Below are 19,744 nucleotides of genomic sequence, written 5' to 3'. Positions count from 1 at the left end.
TTATCTTTTTAATGCCTATAGGGTCTGTAGTGACAGTCTTTTTATTCTATTTTACTGCTGACATGGGTAAATTACTTTCTTCTCTATTTTTGTTTTAAGTTTTACAAGTTTTATTCGTTCAAAACAATCAGTTTCAAGTTTCTTTTTTTTTGTTTTTTGAGATGGGGTCTCACTATGTCACCCAGGCTGGAATGCAGTGGTGCGATCTCGGCTCACTGAAACCTCCACCTCCCCGGGTTCAAGCAATTCTCCTGGCTCAGCCTCCCAAGTAGCTGTGATTACAGGTGTGTGCCACCGTGCCCGGCTAATGTTTATATTTCTAGTAGAGACGGGGTTTCGCCATGTTTGCCAGGCCTCATATGATCCACCCGCCTTGGCCTCCCAAAGTGCTGGGATTACAGGCGTGAGCCACTGTGCCTGGCCCCTTTTACTATTTGACATAAAGTTTGCTTTTTCTGATAAGTATAGCTATTCCTGCTCACTTTAGGTTTCTCTTTGTGTGGAACATCTTTTTCCATCTCTTTGCTTTCAGTCTATATGTATCTTTACAGATGAAGTGAATTTCTTGTAGGCAGCATATAGTTGGGCGATGTTTTTTGTTTTAAAACAATCCATTCAGCCAGTCTGTATCTTTAAAGTGAATACTTCAATCCATTAACATTTAACGTTATGTTTTACATGTGAGGACTGCCATTTTGTTAATTGTTTTATCGTTGTTTTCTATATCATTTGTTCCTTTCTTTCTCTCTTATTTTTTATCATTGTGGTTTGGTGGCTTTCTGTAGTAGTAACATTTGAGTCCTTTCTTTTCCTCATTTGTGTATCTGCTCTACCAATGAGTTTTGTACTTTCATGTGTTTTCATGATGGTGGCATGATGGTAGATACAATTATTTTTTTCCAGGTGTAGGGCTCCTTTAAGTTTTTCTTGTAGGGCTGTTCTAGTGATGATAAATTCCTTCAGTTTTTCCTTGTCTGGGAAATATTTTATTTCTCCTTTACTTTTGAAGGATAGCTTTGTTGGGTATAGTATTTTTGGCTGAAAGCTTTTTTTTTCTTCCTTTCAGCAAATTGAATATATTATCCTAGTGTCTCCTTGCCTGTAAGGTTTCTTTTGAGAAATCTGCTTTTATTCTGTTGAACATTCCCTTATATGTGATTTGATGTTTTTCTCTTGCTGCTTTTAGAATTCTCCCTTTGTCTTTGACTTCTGACAACAATGTGCCTTGCAGACCTTTTCAGGTTGTATCTATTTGATAAGTCTTTGAGCTTCCTGTATCTGGATGTCTAAAGCTCTTGCTAGACTTGGGAAGTTTTAAACTATTACTTAATTAAATATTTTTTCTATGCCTTTGCCCATCTCTTCTCCTTCTGGAATACCCCAAATTTAAATATTTGGACACTTTATGGTATTCCATAGGCTTTCCCCATCCCTTTTTATTCTTTTTTCATCTGACTGATTTTTTTTTTTTTTTTTCTGAGGTGGAGTCTCACTCTGTCACCCAGGCTGGAGTGCAGTGGTGCAATCTTGGCTCACTGCAAGCTCCGCCTCCTGGGTTCATGCCATTCTCCTGCCTCAGCCTCCCAAGTAGCTGGGACTACAGGCACCCGCCACCACGCCCGGCTAATTTTTTTTTTTTGTATTTTTAGTGGAGACAGGGTTTCACCATGTTAGCCAGGATGGTCTTGATCTTCTGACCTCGTGATCCACCCGTCTCGGCCTCCCAAAGTGCTGGGATTACAGGCATGAGCCACCGCACCCAGCCTTTTTTTTTTTTTTTAAGACAGAGTCTCACTCTGTCGCCCAGGCTGGAATGCAGTGGTGCAATCTTGGCTCACTGCAACATCCGATTCCTGGGTTCAAGCAATTCTCTTGCCTCAGCCTCCCGAGTAGCTGGGATTATAAGCAAGCACCACTACACCTGGCTAATTTTTTGTATTTCTGGTAGAGACAGGGTTTTGCCATGTTGGTCAGGCTGGTCTCGAACTCCTGACCTCAAGTGATCCTCCTGCCTCAGCCTCCAAAAGTGCTGGCGTTACAGGCATCAGCCACTGTACCCAGCTTATTTTTGTATTTATTAGTAGAGATGGGGTTTCACCATGTTGGCCAGACTGGTCTCTAACTCCTGGCCTCAAGTAATCCTCCCACCTCAACCTCTCAAACTGCTGGCATTACAGGCATGAGCCACTGTGCCAGCCAAATGTTTTAATTAATGAATTTTATTTTATTTTACTTTATTTATTTTTTAATTTTTGAGACAGGGTCTCACTTACTCTGTTGTCCAGGCTAGAGTGCAGTGGCATCATAGCTCATTGCAACTTCTGCCTCCTGGGCTAAAGTGATTATCCCACCTCAGCCTCCTGAGTAGTGGGACCACAGACGTGTACCATCACACTGAGCTAATTTTTGCATTTTCAGTAGAGATGGGTTTTTGCCTTGTTGCTCAGGCTGGTCTTGAGTTCCTGGGCTCGAGCAATCTGCCTGTCTCAGCCTCCTGAAGCACTAGGATTACAGGTGTAAGCCACCACACCCGGCCAGATTTTTTATGATTACATTTTATTTCCACTATTGGCTCATAACTGATACTGTGTTTTCTATTTCTAGCATTTCCATTTTACTGTCTTACAATTTTCATACTATTTCTAAAATTCTCCATCTTTTCTTGCATGTTGTTTATCTTTTCCATTTGATGCTTTAACATATTATTCATAGCTATTTTAAAGCCCTTGTCTAATAGTTCTACAATCTGGGTCATTTCTGCATCTGGCTTTATCAGTTGCTTTATCTCTTGGCAATGGTTGTTTTTTTAAATGTCTTTTTTGTTATTTTGCAATTTCTATTGAATGCTAGGAGTTATGTGTAGAAGGATAGTACAGACTGAGGAAATGATAGTTACATCCAGAATTGAGCATGCTTCTTCCTTTGAGGTGATAGTATGGTGGGGGAGGGGACTGAGTGAATGTAGTCAGCGCTGAGTTCTGTTTAGGTTCTCTTGTTACATTTACCTTTGGAGCACCATGAACCTCAAATTCCCCCAGCAATGGGATACTTCTAGCTTGTAATACTGTGTGTCAAGGGTTTTGCTAAGTGTTCCTGCCACATTCTCAGCTTTCAGTAGTCCTGCACGCCTGTAGGATAGTAGGTTGTCTCTCTTTCCCAGTGGTAGATTGATCTTGAAGGTTTCTCAGTGTTAAGTTCATAGTGGGGGTTGGGGGACCTTTTGAGTCTCCTGGTACCAACTCAGCATAAGACAAATTTTTTGCTGCAGCTGAGCCTTGGGGGTGGGACTTTCTTGGTGTTCCTGTCCCCCACCACTAACAAAACTATGTCTTGTAACTGCAGGTGGTGCTAAAGGGGTCTCTGCCTCTCCCCTGGCAGTAACAGATCTCTGTCTTATATCAGTGCAGGGTCCTGAGTCCAACAGGGTTTCCTGCCCACTCCCCAGGGGTAGGCAGCATTTGTCCCTATCCCATCACCAGAAGCAGTCCATCATGGACTAGGCTTTGAGGTTGGAGGAGGGGGTACTCTGCCTCTTCCACAATGGCTTAAGGCTTTTGTTTAGTGTAAGAAAGGGGTATTGAAAATAGGCAGAGTTTTGAACTTCTGCTCCACTAATGGATATGCTCTCAGGACTCCCAGCTAGCACCTGCTAGATGCCAGTGGAAATAAAGCCTGTGAGTGAGTATAAACTCCCCTGTGTCAGGACCACTTTTATTGTGATCTTTTTTCTTTTTTATTTAAATTTTGTTTCTGAAAAAAATTTGTTCTTTTTTGTTTGTTTTGTCTTTTCCTTTGTTTGTTTTTTATAGAATAGAGACGAGGTCTTCCTCTGTTACCCAGCCTGATCTCGAACTCCTAAGCTGAAGGGACTCTCCCACCTCGGCTTCCCAAAGTGCTGGGATTACAGATGTAAGCCACCATGCCTGAGTGAACATTCATAAAAGCCTAATTCCTTCACTTATAGTAGTGCTAGAACATTAGCTATTTTCTTCATATCCACCTTTATAATAACCACCTCTTCTTCCCCTTCTCCGCCAAAGGAAAAAAAGTTCATATGTTCCATCTCTTCTCTAAACAAACTAGTAAAAAAAGGAAGTTTCCTCTACATAAGAAAAGTCACCTAAAAAAACTTAGTAATAACATCATTTTTTTTTTTTTTTGAGATGGAGTCTGGTTCTGTTGCCCAGGCTGGAGTGCAGTGGTGCAATCTCGGCTCACTGCAAGCGCTGCCTCCCGGGTTCACGCCATTCTCCTGCCTCAGCCTCCCGTGTAGCTGGGACTACAGGCACCCGCCACCACGCCCGGCTAATTTTTTGTATCTTTTAGTAGAGACGGGGTTTCACCGTGTTAGCCAGGATGGTCTTGATCTCCTGACCTCATGATCCGCCTGCCTCGGCTTCCCAAAGTGCTGGGATTACAGGTGTGAGCCACCGCACCCAGCCGCAATAACATCATATTTAATGGTGAAAGACTAAATGCCTTCCCCCTAAGACTGGCTACAAGGTAAGGCTGTTCAGTCCTATCATTTCTATCCAAAATTGTACTAGTCTTCCTTCAACGTAATAGGCAAAACAAATAAATAAAAGGCATATATATTACAAGGAAGAAATAAAAATGTCTTTATGTGCAGACAAAATGATCCTATATCTTCTAGAATTAACCAAAAATCCACAAGAACTAATAAAAGGAGTTCAGCAAGGTCACAGAATAAAAGGTTAATATAAGAAAATCGATAATAATTCTATACTTAGCAACGGAAACCTGGAAATTTACATTTTAAAAAATGCCATTTACAGGAGCATAAAAGGACACAAAATACCTATGGATAAATCTAACAAAATGTATTTAAAAAACTAGAGAACATTGTGGGGATAAATTAAAAGTGAACGATACTCTTTTCAGGGACCAGAAGACTAAATATTATTCAGAAGTAAATTCTTCCAAATTAGTCAACAGATCCAACACAATTCCAACAAAATTGTATACACTTAAAATGCTGATTCTAAAATTCATACAGAAAAGCGAAGGACCTACAAAAGACAAAGCAATATTGAAAAGGAATACAGTAGGGTAAACACTACATAATTTCAAGGCTTATTTATTTATTTATTTTTTGGAGACAGAGTCTTGCTCTGTTGCCCAGGTTGGAGTGCAGTGTCGTGATCTCGGCTCACTGCAACCTCCACCTCCTGGGTTCAAGTGATTCTCCTGTCTCAGCCTCCCGAGTAGCTGGGATTACAGGTGTGCACCACCACGCCCAGCTAATTTTTGTATTTTTAGTAGAGATGGGGTTTTGCCATGTTGGTCAGGCTGGTCTCAAACTCCTGACCTCAAGTGATCCACCTGCCTCGGCCTCCCAAAGTGCTGGGATTACAGGCATGAGCCACCGTGCCTGGCCTTCAAGACTTACTATAAAGCTACAGTAATCAAGCCATTGTAGTATAAGGCTGATGAATAGACCAATGAATGAGAATAGAGTTCAGAAACAGACCTACACATACATTGCCAATTGATTTTTGATGAAGGTGCCAAGGAAATTTAAGGAGGGCAAAATAGTCTTCTGTGTTCTGATGAGTGTTGTAACAACTGAAAATCCATATGTAAAATGACAAACCAAAACAAAAATAAAAAAATCAGAACTGCTACCTTTATTTTGTAGCATATAAAAGAATTATATGCCACAAAAATAATAGTTTATAGACCTACATCTAAGTCATCTATCACTTAGCTATGGGATATGTTCTCAGAAATGCATTGTTAAGGGAATGCTGTCATTGTGAGAACATCACAGAGTGTATTTACACAAACCTATATGGTATATGTATTTTTATTTATATATATATTTTTCATATGAAAAACCAAAGGACCTAGCATCATTACTGAATACCAATTATTTCTCCTACTTGATCTGCAATGCAATATCAAGTGCCATTTATTATGTTTCTATATATGCTCCATTATAATCTTATGAGACCAGTGTTGTATATGTGCTGTTTTGTTGACTGAAATTTGATTAAGTAGCACATGACTGATAACCTAAAGCTATGGCATTTTTAGAAGAAAATATAAGAGGGTATCTTTGTGAACTTAGATTAGGCAAAAATTTCTTAGGACTCAAAATACAAAAAAAAAAAGGAAGAAAAAAATTGATATACTAGATTGTTTCCAAATTTAAAACTTCTGTTCTTTGAAAGACAATGTTAATAAAATAGAAATCAAATCCATAGACTTGGAGGACATATTTGTAAAAGATATATATATTACAGAACTTGTTTCCAAAATAAAGAGTTCTTATTACCCCATATAAATATGGACTCAATATGAACAGATACTTCACAAAAGAAAATGAATAGACAAAAGGCACCAAAAAACATGCTCAACACCATCAGTCATCGGGAAAAGAAAAATTAAAAGCACGATGAGATGCCACTACATACCGACAATAACGGCTAAAATGAAAAAGATGGCAATACCTAGTGCTGACAAAGATATCAAATGGAACTCTCATACAATGTCAGTAGAAATGCAAAATAATATAGCTACTTTGAAAAACAATTTGGCAGTTTTTTTTATCAAGTTAAATCTATACTTTTATGACTCACCAGTTCTATTTCCAAGTATTTGCTCAAGGAAAATGAAAATATATGACTATACAAAGGCCTGTACATGAATGATTATACCACTTTGACTTACAATAGTCCAAAACAGAAATATTCCAAATGTCCATTAATAGGTGAAGGAATAAAAAAAAAAACAATTTTAGGGGCCAGATGAGGTAGCTCACACCTATAACCCCAGCGCTTTGGGAGGCTGAGGCAGAAGGATCCCTAGAGCCCAGGTGTTCGAAACTGCAGTGAGCTATGATTGTGGCACTGCACTTTAGCCTGGGTGACAGAGCAAGACTCTGTCTCTCAAAAAAAATTTTTTTTAAGTTTTGTTCCCATACATTGGAGGATGTAAGGAAAGCAATAAAAAGGAAAAGTAATAACATATACAACAACCTGAATCAATCTCAAAACCTTTATGCTAAGTGAAAGCAGCCAGACACAAGGCTACATGCTATTGTTCCATTTTTGTGACATTCTGGAAAGTGTAAAACTATAGTGACAGAAAGCATATCTGCGGTTGCCAAGGTATAGTGATGGGTGGAGGGGAAATGCTACAAAGGTACATGGGGGAACTTTTTGGCATGACAGGAATATCTCTATTTTCATGGTACTGATGGTTACCCAACTATACACATTTGTCAAGCCTCATCCAACCATACATTTTATTTTATTTTATTTTAGAGACAGAGTCTTGCTCTGTTGCCAAAGCTGGAGTGCAGTAGCACAATCATAGCTCACTGTAGCCCAGATCAGCGATCCTCCCTCCTCAGCCTCCCAAGTATCTAGGATGACATGCGCACTACCATGTCTGGACCAACTATACATTTTAAAAGGATAAATTTCACTTTATGTAAATATACCTCAACAATCCTCATCTTAAAAAATTATGTTACAAAAAAAATCTCAGAATCAAGAGGGGTGACACTCGTCAGTATTTACAGGTTCTACCATGGTGGTAAAAACAACTACCACAAATATATGATAAGTTTACTTGACAGTTACACTAATTTTACTAAATTCTAAAATCCTATATTTTTCACTTTTAGACAAACAGAATGTGAGCAAAATTACCTCTGTAGGGTACTGAACATGGAATATCAAAGGAAGATGACTGACAAATAAAAAAAGATTATTTGCAGTAATAATGCAGTAAAACCATGGGAATACTAATAATAAAGATGAATATAGTTCGGGCACGGTGGCTTACACCTGTAATACCAGCAGTTTGGAAAGCCAAGGTGGGTGGATCACTTGAGGTCAGGAGTTCAAGACCAGCCTGGCCAACATGATGGACCCTGTCTCTACTAAAAGTATTAAAAAAAAATTTGCCAGGCATGGAGGCACGTGCCTGGAATCCCAGCTACTTGGGAGGCTGAGGAAGGAGAATTGCTTGAACCCAGGAGGTGGAGGTTGCAGTGAGCTGAGATTGAGCCACTGCACACCAGTCTGGGCAAAAGAGTAAGATTCCGTCTTTAAAAAAAAAAAAAGAAAAGAAAAAAATGAATATATATATATAATTTAAATGAGAAAGTATAACGTATAGTATCCTCCCGCATCAAAATATACCTGTATATTGGAAAAGATAAATATATGGTTGGATACAGCATTACTGTTTACTTTGAGTATGTCTGAATTTTTCCATAAAAAAGAGTTAAACAGGCTGGGCATGTTGGCCTGTGCCTGTAGTCCTGGCTACTTGGGAGACTGAGGCAGGAGAATGGCTTGAACCTGGGAGGCGGAGGCTGCAGTGAGCCGAGATCACGCCACTGCACTCCAGCCAGGGTGACAGAGTGAGGCTCCCAACTCAAAAAAAAAAAAAAAAAAAGAGTTAAACAATAGTAAAGAAATTCTGCAATATATAAATAACTTGCTTAATTAAAAACAGTAAAAGACATTGAATAATTTGTATGAAGACAAATACATGATGGCCCAGCAAAGAGTACCTTGGCAATAGCAGTTTGTTTAAACATGCGAGTTATCAACCCCATGACTGTCTCCATGGCACCTGAATTTGGAGTTCTCATTATTTTTTCCCACTCTTCAAAGCTGGTATTCAATTCCTATGTGGGAAAAAATAACATTGTTTATGAATATAGCATAACGAACAGAACAAATTAATGCAATCATGAATCATGTTCTACTTTTTTTCCTTTTCTCTATAGAAAGATATAAAAAGAAAATCCCCAAAGATTCCAACATGTTCATTTAAAAACATCAATGCAGAGGTAGGTCAGTCACATTTTCAAAATTATAGAAACCAATGATAAGCTGTGGGTGAAAACAAAGCCCTTTGCTAACAGCATAAATCAAACAATTATAATTTCTTCTTTTTTTTTGAGACAGAGTCTCGCTCGTTGCCCAGGCTGGAGTGCAATCGTACAATCTCGGCTCACCGCAACCTCCGCCTCCCGGGTTCAAGCGATTCGCCTGCCTCAGCCTCCCAAGTAGCTTGGATTACAGGCATGCGCCACCATGCCCAGCTAATTTTGTATTTTTAGTAGAGACAGGGTTTCTCCATATTGGTTAGGCTGGTCTCGAACTCCTAACCTCAGGTGATCTGCCCACCTCGACCTCCCAAAGTGCTGGGACTACAGGCGTGAGCCACCGCACCCTGGCCTATAACTTCTTAAGAAGATACATTCTGTAAAGTGAACATAAGAAACATAAGAAAGCAGAGTAGTAAAAATGTATAAAGCAGCTAAGTACTTTTGTAAAAAGATGTGGTTTGATTTAAATAAAGATGGGGAATATTAAATAAAATTAATATTAAGTACAAATATAATCATATGTTGATTCCATTTTATTTTTCTTTCATACTAATAGATAAGAAAATCAGATTGTTCTTATTTTAGAAGTAACATATTGCTCAATGTTTACAAAATGCTTATAAGCTTTCAAGATAACAATGAAAAACTCTGTTAATAAAGTCATTTTCAGATTTGCAGAAATTTCAGAGAATATATAAGCACTGCAGTCTCCAAAAGTAAACATGGATAAGGATTAGGTAAGGATTAGTAAACTGGTTTTCTGATATACTGAATTTCACGTCTTACAACATGATCACAGAGTTTTAGAATTTCAAGAATAGGGCTGCATGAAGTTATTCTAGAAGAGAGTTATTCATACTTTAAAAAGAAATTCTAGAGCAAGGAACACAATTTCCCTTGCTAATTATTGGGTTTCACACCTTCTATTTAGAATTCTTTTTTTTTTTTTTTGAGATGGAGTCTCGCTCTGTTGCCCAGGCTGGAGTGCAATGGCGCGATCTCGGCTCACTGCAACCTCTGCCTCCTGGGTTCAAGCTGATTCTCGTGCCTCAGCCTCCCGAGTAGCTGGGATTACGGGCACTCGCCACCACACTCAACTAATTTTTGTATTTTTAGTAGAGACGAGTTTTCACCATGTTGGCCAGCTGGTCCCAAACTCCTGATCTCAGGTGATCTGCCCACCTCAGCCTCCCAAAGTGCTGGGTTACAGGTATGAGCCACCGTGCCTGGCCGATATTTAGAATTCTTAATACTACATCTCTGTTGCAATTGAAGTTCTTTTTTCAGCAAAAATACTTTTTTTTTAAACCACTAGGTTACCATATCTTTTTATGTATCTGATGAATAAAATTGAATTCTTCCTGCTTTCTTGCTGAAATACAAAACCAATGTATAGGCTCTATTAATTAAACCTATTTTAAGAAAGCAAACCTTTCCTTCTGTGAAATATGAAATACGTATAATCTTTAATAGTATAATTCAAAATTATTTAAAGTAAGACTTTAAATCAATCAACGGTTCTCACCTTGGCAGCTGCTGATGGAAGATCAAATGGAATACGCTGTCTGACTTTAGGGGGTAGCTGGGTTAAAACTTCAGTCTTTAATCTTCTAATCATTATGTCACTTAATAGCTGGTGAAGTTCATTAAGATTTGATGCCCCTCTACAATCCCACTGAGGTCTTTTACCAAAATATCTGTTAAAATGAAGACAAAACATGTAGCAAAATTGAATGCTGGAGTTAAGAAAATAATTTATCCAATGTGCTCTTCCTTTTAATGATAAGGAGCCATGACACTGTTTTCATTGATATTTCTGAATGAATATTAGTTTCAAAAAGCTCAGCCTGAAAAACAGTAATGAATAAGATTTGACACTGCTTTAAACTAAAGATGTTAGTGTCTAAGCATACTGTTTACACTGAGTTAATGCAAGGCTGTGATGAACTGATGACTGTGAATTGCACTAGGTCACTGTTTGTATATGGGGGTGTTATTGGCATTTTGAGTGGGCTCACACATGGTGGTGTTTTAGCAGATCTATCCATAAAGTAGGCATGAACTGCCAGTGCATCAGCCAGTCATTATAATAACCAAAACCACCCAGAACATTTTCTGTGCCCTCTAGGAGGAGATATTATCTCCAATAGGGCTGTTAAAGCATAGCAGATTGATTACATGGTGGTCTCTTCTTCCTTTGAAATACTTCTTCCTTTCTAACCCTTTCCTGGATTGACAGCAAAGGGATAAAATAAAAGAACACAAAATTACTATGAAAGAGAGAACGAGAGGAGACATCAGAGAATAAGTGCTTTGAAGAAATATTTAGAAGGCATAATGCAGATAGAAAAGTGGCAACTGACTTGGCAAAGGAAAGGAAGCGATAACTTAAACTGCTTTCAAAAGACAAGTTATTCTCTAGACCTTTCAGAAAATTAGAAGCTCAAAGCACCAAGTACTGTGAACAAATGTTAAGAGAAGGGTTGAAATCTAGTGGATCAATTGAACTTACACATTAGGACAATTGATCCAATAACATATCCCTATCAATGTGACAACCAAAATACCAGCCCATAAAATTCCCAATCATCTCCTAGGGGTCCATACTACCCACTACTGAAAACAGCTGTTAGAGAATAATTCACAAATAAAAAATTCCTGTTAGGTTGGATTATGATTACTAATATTAATAATTTAAGTAACTATCATTTTACTGGATAAAAAATACTGGGTGTATTTTAGCACAAATAGGTGTCAATTTGAGAAATGTGGAACTCGTTAACATTAGCTTTTTAAAAAATAAATATTAAACATAAACAATACACACAATATTAAAAAGATATACTTGTAGCCGGGCACGGTGGCTCACACCCGTAATCCCAGCACTTTGGGACGCCAAGGCGAGCAGATCACGAGGTGAAGAGATTGAGACTATCCTGGCCAACATAGTGAGACCCTGTCTCTGCTAAAAATACAAAATTTAGCCAGGCATGGTGGTATGCGCCTGTAGTCCCAGCTACTCAAGAGGCTGAGGCAGGAGAATCGCTTGAACCTGGGAAGCAGAGGTTGCAGTGAGCCGAGATCGTGCCACTGCACTACAGCCTGGTGACAGAGCGAGATTCCGTCTCGAGAAAAAAAAAAAAAAAAAAATATATATATATATATATACTTGCATGTAGAGTCAATTACATAACTATAGTGAATGAATGGAATCTACTGTATGATAAAATTATACACATACCATTTAGTTGTCATCAATAAGAAATTTACTTGTTTAAAAAATCTAAGTGCTGTCACTATATAAAAATTTTTAACGGATTTGCTTATAATTGTTATAAATTGAATTGCTGAAACTTGTTCATTAAAATTTTTTGACTTCCTTTAATGCATCATGTCCCCATATTTATATTAAAAATTCACACACTAATAAAAATGGGAAAATACTTGCCAATACCTGTTCTGCATCTATTTTTCCATTCATACACTTAGGTATATTTTGATCACATGGTCACAAAAAAAATCTAACATTCAGAACTACCAATATTGGGAAGAAGTTGGTAGGTGGTGGTTTTTGTTTTATTTTGTTGAAAATACAGTGTTTGCCATTAAAATGGATTCTTAAGCACACTCTCCACTTATATGAGACATTGTACAGGTGTGCAGTATGCTAGCTGGAGGCCTTTTGGTATGACTGCTACATGCTGGCAAAGACAACACACAAGTGTCTTCAAACAGGCTAACCACATAGGCCACACTTGCCTCCTGCAGAGTACCAACAGTTGTACTCCCAAAATGCAGATCTGTTTTGAAGTCTGAGCAATCTATTTTCAGTGTGTCATAGTGCCAGGACCTGGTCTGTAACAGTGAGGTTTCCTCACTGCTCCAGGGGAGGGTACACTATTGAGAGAAGTTTCAGCTAGTTGCCTCCTGGGTCTTATGCCACTAGTTGATCCTAAGCGCCATACGCCTGGTATGAACCATGGTTCAGAGGAATTATTTCTTGTTACCCACTCTCCCCACCCACATCTCTTTCATCTAGAGCTTCGAATGCTAGTGGTGGCGTTTGTTCTAAAGAGTGGTGACAATATCACATTTGCCAAAACCCCAGCCTCATGTTTGGGGTGCAAAGGGGAAATAAGAGGGATTAGGGAGGACTAGAAGAGGTGCCACCTGTGAACCTTTAGTCTCTTTAAATTTGCTGAATTTGAAGAATTTGCCCAACATCTCATGGATGGTAATAGTGGTGCTGAGATTTGAACTTGGGCAGTCTGACTCCAAAGTCTTGCTTTACTAAAAGCCAAGTTTTACCTAATAATATAAAAATTATATTAAATATATTTCTTGGGATTATTTTCCTATGCTATTTACACACTATTTTGTGTGTGTGTCTGTGTGTGTGTGTGTGTATTGGGGGCAGCTACACAAAAGCAGGAGATTCTGGGACTAGGAAACATTCCTAACTTTAGGTTTTGGCCTTTATTTTTCTTAATTCTCAATTCCTACATATATAAAATGGGAAGATCCACTGTTTGGGGGATGGTTGAATAAACTGTGGGGCATGCCAACTATGGATTATTAAGCAACTATTCATAAGAATCACTTAGATCTTTATGTAAGGGGTAAGATGAATGTCGAAGACATATGTTAAATGATAAATGCAAGTCTCAGAGTAATATGTTGGGTATGAAGGATTATGTAGTATGTGTGTAGATGTGTGTACATATGTATGTCTGTATAATAATGGAAACAGTTCCAGAAGAATACACATCAAGATATGATACATTGCTTACCTTCGGGGTCATAGTTAAAGAGACCGAAAAGTTTATGTGAAAAACTGGGGTTTTGTTACCCCATTTTGTTTTCACTTTGTCTATCTGAAAGTTTACAATAAGCAAATAATGCTTTTGTAATTAAAATTCAATGACGTAAAAAGAATCTTAAAAAAAAAATACCTTCAATAGCTCCCACTTCATAGCATTGGTCTCCAAAGTGTGGGGATGGGTAGACTCCAGGGGCGTTCAAGTCAACCCACTGAGGGGCAGAAGGAACTTCCTCTACATATTGTATTCTTATCTCAGCTTTCTAAATTAGCTTCTCTTTCATGTAAGTTTTAAAATATACATCATGCTTAGAATAGTAACATGAATATAATTCATGCATTGGCAGTATGCTAAAAAACAATGCTTTAAAATGGGGTGTATACAGAGTTGAGAAGAGGGGCAAGTGCCTAGCAGGCATGGGCACAACTTGACTGACAGAATTGGCCAGTAAAGATACAATGAGCCCTTTTTAGAGTTAGACACTTTTGTTACTTAAACAGAATTACGAATAAAAAGTGAAGTACAAGTATGAGTCTATAATGAAAAAAACACAAGTTACACAAAACAAAAAATTTATGAATGCTTACAGATGTTCCTAAATCCAGAAAAATAACACTTTTTAATTAACCACTTATCACATCTATAATGTTTTTTCAACATTGTCCACTGCTTACGCTTTGACTGCCTCTTCAGGTGACAATAACTTTGTAATATTTGAGAAATAGGATACTTCAGTCTTTACTCAAGCATGGATGATCGAATTTTGTTGTTTATTAATGATAATTTTTTAAAGTTTATTTCAAGTTTATAACTTACTGTCATACTCTGTGTGTGTACATATATTTCTAATTATAATCAAATTTGAAAAAAATCTCTATCAAATTTCTGTCAAATATAAGCTATAAGAATTGAAAGAATTATTCGCAGATTATCCTCTGGCTCTCTACATTTCAACCTGGCTTCTCTTCCAGTACTCACATGTTCCCAGCATCTGGCACCATAAGACACGTTCGCACTGCAATATGTCCACTCACCCATTACCAGGATTATTTCTGGAAGCCATTCCTATACTAGGTTGGCTAGCAATAACCTAACTAAATACATAAATATAACCCACTAAATCCAAACCAAACATACCGCTAATATAATTTCTTCTTAGCCTGATCCCAACAACACTTGGTGATAACTCCACCATCACAAAACACAAGGAAAAATATGAGAAGAGGAAGATGTGCTGAAAAGAGATCTTTTAATATATTGAAAGTGTCTACTTCTATAAATTTGACAGGGACATATGATCCTGTGAAAAGTGCCAAAACTCCCTCCTAGGGTCTTGAAATGGCCTAAAAAGTGAGTGATTCTTTTTTTTTCCCCCCAAGAGATGGGTTCTCACTATGTTGCCCAGGCTAGAATACAGTGGCCATTCACAGGCACAACCATAGTGCACTGCAGCCTCGATCTCCTGGGCTCAAGTGATTATCCTGCTTCAGCGACCTGAGTAGCTGGGACTACAGGCACATGCCACCAGGCCAAGCTAAAAGTGAAAGATTCTGAAGATTAAGGTCCATAGTTGCATGGGAAGGAAAGAAAATTATCAAACAAATTTGTAAATGCATTATCAAAGAGGTAAAGTGCATAGAACAAAGAGAAAAGGTGTAAATGAATAAGAAAAATATGTTTAAGGACAAAGTATAAGCAGTATGCTTTGGGGGTAGGTTTAAAACAAAAGGATACTTAATTCCTAACAAATTAAAATTAGCAACAACCAAAAAATTGTAAATGCCCCTAAAGACATTATGAAACATGAACTTTCTTTTGAGCTTAGAATAATTATTTTCTCATTCAGTTTTACAGAGTAAGTAAAAATTCATTTATTCTTTTCTAAATTGAAAGAATAAACATACACCTTCTAATCTCCTTTTGATCATATATAATTTAAAAAAGGCATTTCCCAGTAGCATTTAACATTAGCTTATGATGATGAAACAGGAAGTTTATGGCCAAGAACATATATGCTTATCTGTGTTCATGAACAAACACACATACACATGCAGAGTTAACTTTTGACTTTGGAAATCACCCTCTGATTTTTTAAAGTTAGGTTCTCTTGTGCCTCTTGTAGCAATCCTTTCCTCTCATCCTTGGCTCCTGGCAACCATTAATCTGTTTTTTGCCTTAGTAGTTCTGCACATTCTGGAATGTTATGTAATATAAATAGAATTATGCAGTAAGTAGCCTTTTAAATCTTATTTCTTTCACTTAGCATATTGCATTTGAAAGTTATATATGTTATTGGGTATATTAATAGTTCATTGCTTTTTATTGTCAAGTAATACATTCCAATGTATGGCTATATCACAATTTCTGCAATCACATTAGTTGAAGGACATCTGGATTATTCCAGTTTTAGGTGATTATAAATAAAGTTACTATAAACAGCTGCATACAGATTTCTGAGTGAACATATGTTTTCATTTATCTTTACTAAATACCCAGCAGTAGGATTTCTGATTTGTATTGTCAGTGTATGCCATAATGTTTCCAAAGTGGTTGAACATTTTGCATTCCCAGCAGCAATGTAAGCAATGTAATTCCCAGCAGAAAGTTCCAGTTGTTCGGTAACCTTGCCACCATTCTAATGCACGTGTACTGGCACCTCACTGTGATTTTAACTCACATTTCTCTAACGACTAAGGTCTCGGGCATTTTTTCATGTGCTTATTTGACTTCTGTATATCGCCTTAGGCCAAGCGCCTTTCTAAATCTTTTAACTGTTTTTAAAATTATTTTGTTTTCTTATTACTGAGTTTTGGGTTTTTTTTTTTTTTTTGAGACAGAGTCTCATTCTGTCGCCCAAACTGGAGAGCAGTGGCACGATCTCAGTTCACTGCAATCTCCACCTGTCAGGTTCAAGCGATTCTCCTGCCTCAGCCTCCTGAGTAGCTAGGACTACAGGTGTGTGCCACCATGCCGGGCTAATTTTTGTATTTTCTTATTTAGTAGAGATGGGGTTTTGCCATGTTGGCCAGGGCGGTCTCGAACTCCTGACCTCAGGTGATCTGCCCACCTTGCCTCCCAAAGTGCTGGGATTACAGGTGTGAGCCACCCTGCCTAGCTGAGAATTTTTAATATATTATTTTAAAAATTCCTTCTGTGTACTTATAAATTTATATATTCCTTTATCAAATATGTAGTTTACAATTTTCTCTCCAAGTTTATGGCTTGTCTATTCACCTCTTAACAGTGTTGGGGAGAGACATTTTAAGTTCTGATGAGGTGAAATTCATCACTTTTGTCTTTTATCGTTCATGAAGTTTGTGCCCCATCTAAAAAAATCCTTACCTAACCCAAAGTCCCAAATATACAATCCATTTATCATTAAATTTTGCATATTGTGTAAGATATGGTTTGGGTTTCTTCTTCTTTTCACATATGGATGTCCAATTGTTCCAAGAGCGTGTGTTGAAAAGACTAGCTTTTCTCCAGTGAATTGTCTTGCATATTGTCAAAAATCAATTGATCACTTATATGGGTCTATTTCTAGATTCTATATGTTCCAGTGATTTACATGTGTCTCCTGATTGACGACTGTAAAGAAAAATAGTGTGAATCTTATTCTTTTCTTCTTTTTCAAAGTTCTTTTAAAAAAGGAACTTTGTCTTTGCATATAAATTTTAGATTTAAAATGTCAATTTCTACAAAATCTTGGGTTTGATTGTTATTGCACAGAATCCACTGAACAATTTGAGGGAAACTGCCATTTAAAAAATATTGAGGCCAGGCACGGTGGCTCATGCCTGTAATCCCAACACTTTGGGAGGTCAAAGTGGGAGAATTGCTGGAGGCCAGGAGTTCGAGACCAGCCTGGGCAACATAGCAAGACCCAATCTCTATAAAAAATGAAAAACAATTAGCTGAGTGTGGTGTTGTGCTCCTGTAGTCCTCCCTACTTGGGAGGCTGAGAGAGGAGGATTGCTTGAGCCCAGGAGGTTGAGGCTACAGTAAGCTATGATTGTGCTACTGCACTTCAGCTTGGGTGACCAAGCAAGATCATGTCTCTTAAAAAAATTTTTGTTGACCAGGCGCAGTGGCTCACACCTGTAATCTTAGCACTTTGGGAGGCCGAGGCAGGTGGATCACCTGAGGTCAGGAGTGTAAGACCAGCCTGGATAACATGGCGAAACCCCGTCTCTACTAAAAATACAAAAATTAGCTATGAGTGGTGGCGGGCACCTGTAATCCCAGCTACTTGGGAGGCTGAGACATGAGAATTGTTTGAACCTGGGAGGCACAGGTTGCAGTGAGCCAAGATCGTGCCACTGCACTCCAGCCTGGGCAACAAACTCTGTCTCAAAAAAAAAAAATTTTTTTTTTTAGTCTCCCTGTCCACAGACATGGTATACCACTCCATTCATTTAAGTCTTCTTTTATTTTTCATTAGTGTTTTGCAGGTCTTGTAAGTTTAACTTTATAAACAATTATAAACAAATTATCAAACTGTTTTCCAAAATGGTTGTAGTATTTTGCTTTCCAACCACATAAGTTTAACAATGAAACAGTTTGACACATGATAGAATTGGGGGAAAATTTACGACACTCTGTTCTTATATCAAATAATATTGCCTTGCAAATGTAACAGAAGGTTTAGCTCTGGTTTATCATCCAAGAAGAATATTATAGACTAGACAAGATTTAGAAAGGGGACACAATCTAATTGTTAACATAACAGAGGGAGATAATGGAGTGTGGAAGTTAGAGGAGGATACATTGAAAAACTGAAATTATTCACAGTGAAATGATGATGACAGATTACAAATAGAATTGACAAAGAACAGCCCAGATAAACAGAACACAAACTTGCTCACTAAATACTGAACTATCAAAGTGCTCTGAAAGTGGAATAAAGGTATCATCATGAAAAGAGTAGAATGTAAATTACAAAGTAATTGGAGATCATCCCATCTGTCAAAAGAGGGACAATTTGATGATCAATAAGGATTATAAATAAAATTGATTAAAAAAAACATGAGTTAAAAACTCTCAAATACTCAATAAACTAGAATTAGAAAGGGTCTTTCCTCACCTTGATTTTTTCTCTTTTTTTTTGAGATGGAGTCTTGCTCTGTCACCCAGGCTGGAGTGCAGTGGTTCGATCTCGGCTCACTGCAACCTCTGCCTCCTGGGTCCAAGTGATTCTCCTGTCACAGCCTCCTGAGCAGCTGAGATTACAGGCATGCACCAGCCACCTCCAGCTAATTTTTATATTTTTAGTACAGATGGGGTTTCGCCATGTTGGCCAGGCTGGTCTCAAACTCCTGACCTCAGGTGATCCGCCCACCTCGGCCTCCCAAAGTGCTGGGATTATAGGCATGAGCCACTGTGTCTGGCCCTCATCTTGATTTTTTTATTATTATTATTATACTTTAAGTTCTAGGGTACATGTGCACAACGTGGAGGTTTGTTACATATGTATACATGTGCCATGTTGGTGTGCTGCACCCATTAACTCATCATTTAACATTAGGTATATCTCCTAATGCTATCCTTCCCCCCTCCCCTCACCCCACAACAGGACCCGGTGTGTGATGTCCCCTTTCCTGTGTCCAAGTGTTCTCATTGTTCAATTCCCACCTATGAGTGAGAATATGCGATGTTTGGTTTTTTGTTCTTGCGATACTTTGCTGAGAATGATGGTTTCCAGCTTCATCCATGTCCCAACAAAGGACATGAACTCATCATTTTTTATGGCTGCACAGTATTCCAAGGTGTACATGTGCCACATTTTCTTAATCCAGTCTATCATTTTTGGACATTTGGGTTGGCTCCAGGTCTTTGCTATTGTGAATAGTGCCGCAATAAACATACGCGTGCATGTGTCTTTATAGCAGCATTATTTATAATCCCTTCGGTATATACCCAGTAATGGGATGGCTGGGTCAAATGGTATTTCTAGTTCTAGATCCTTAAGGAATCGCCACACTGTCTTCCATAATGGTTGAAACAGTTTACAGTCCCATCAACAGTGTAAAAGTGTTCCTATTTCTCCACA

General features: G+C 38.1%; 1 protein-coding gene across 11 annotated transcripts in view; it reads right to left on the bottom strand.

The window, feature by feature from the left end:
• The window catches only part of ZRANB3 (zinc finger RANBP2-type containing 3), a 355,165-nt gene that overhangs the window by 129,032 nt on the left and 206,389 nt on the right, over positions 1-19,744 (bottom strand). For all 11 annotated transcript variants that reach the window (XM_055108541.2, XM_063595172.1, XM_063595170.1 and 8 more), the window contains 2 exons: positions 10,401-10,572; positions 8,552-8,668 (listed from right to left, as the gene is read on the bottom strand). In XM_055108541.2, coding sequence (XP_054964516.1) covers positions 8,552-8,668; positions 10,401-10,572 — 289 coding nt within the window. The remainder of the gene's footprint in view (positions 1-8,551; positions 8,669-10,400; positions 10,573-19,744) is intronic.

This window comes from Pan paniscus, chromosome 13 (genome assembly GCF_029289425.2).
Source record: "Pan paniscus chromosome 13, NHGRI_mPanPan1-v2.0_pri, whole genome shotgun sequence".
In the NCBI taxonomy this organism is placed as follows: Eukaryota; Metazoa; Chordata; class Mammalia; order Primates; family Hominidae; genus Pan; species Pan paniscus.
This window is presented reverse-complemented; position numbering and strand designations above follow the sequence as displayed.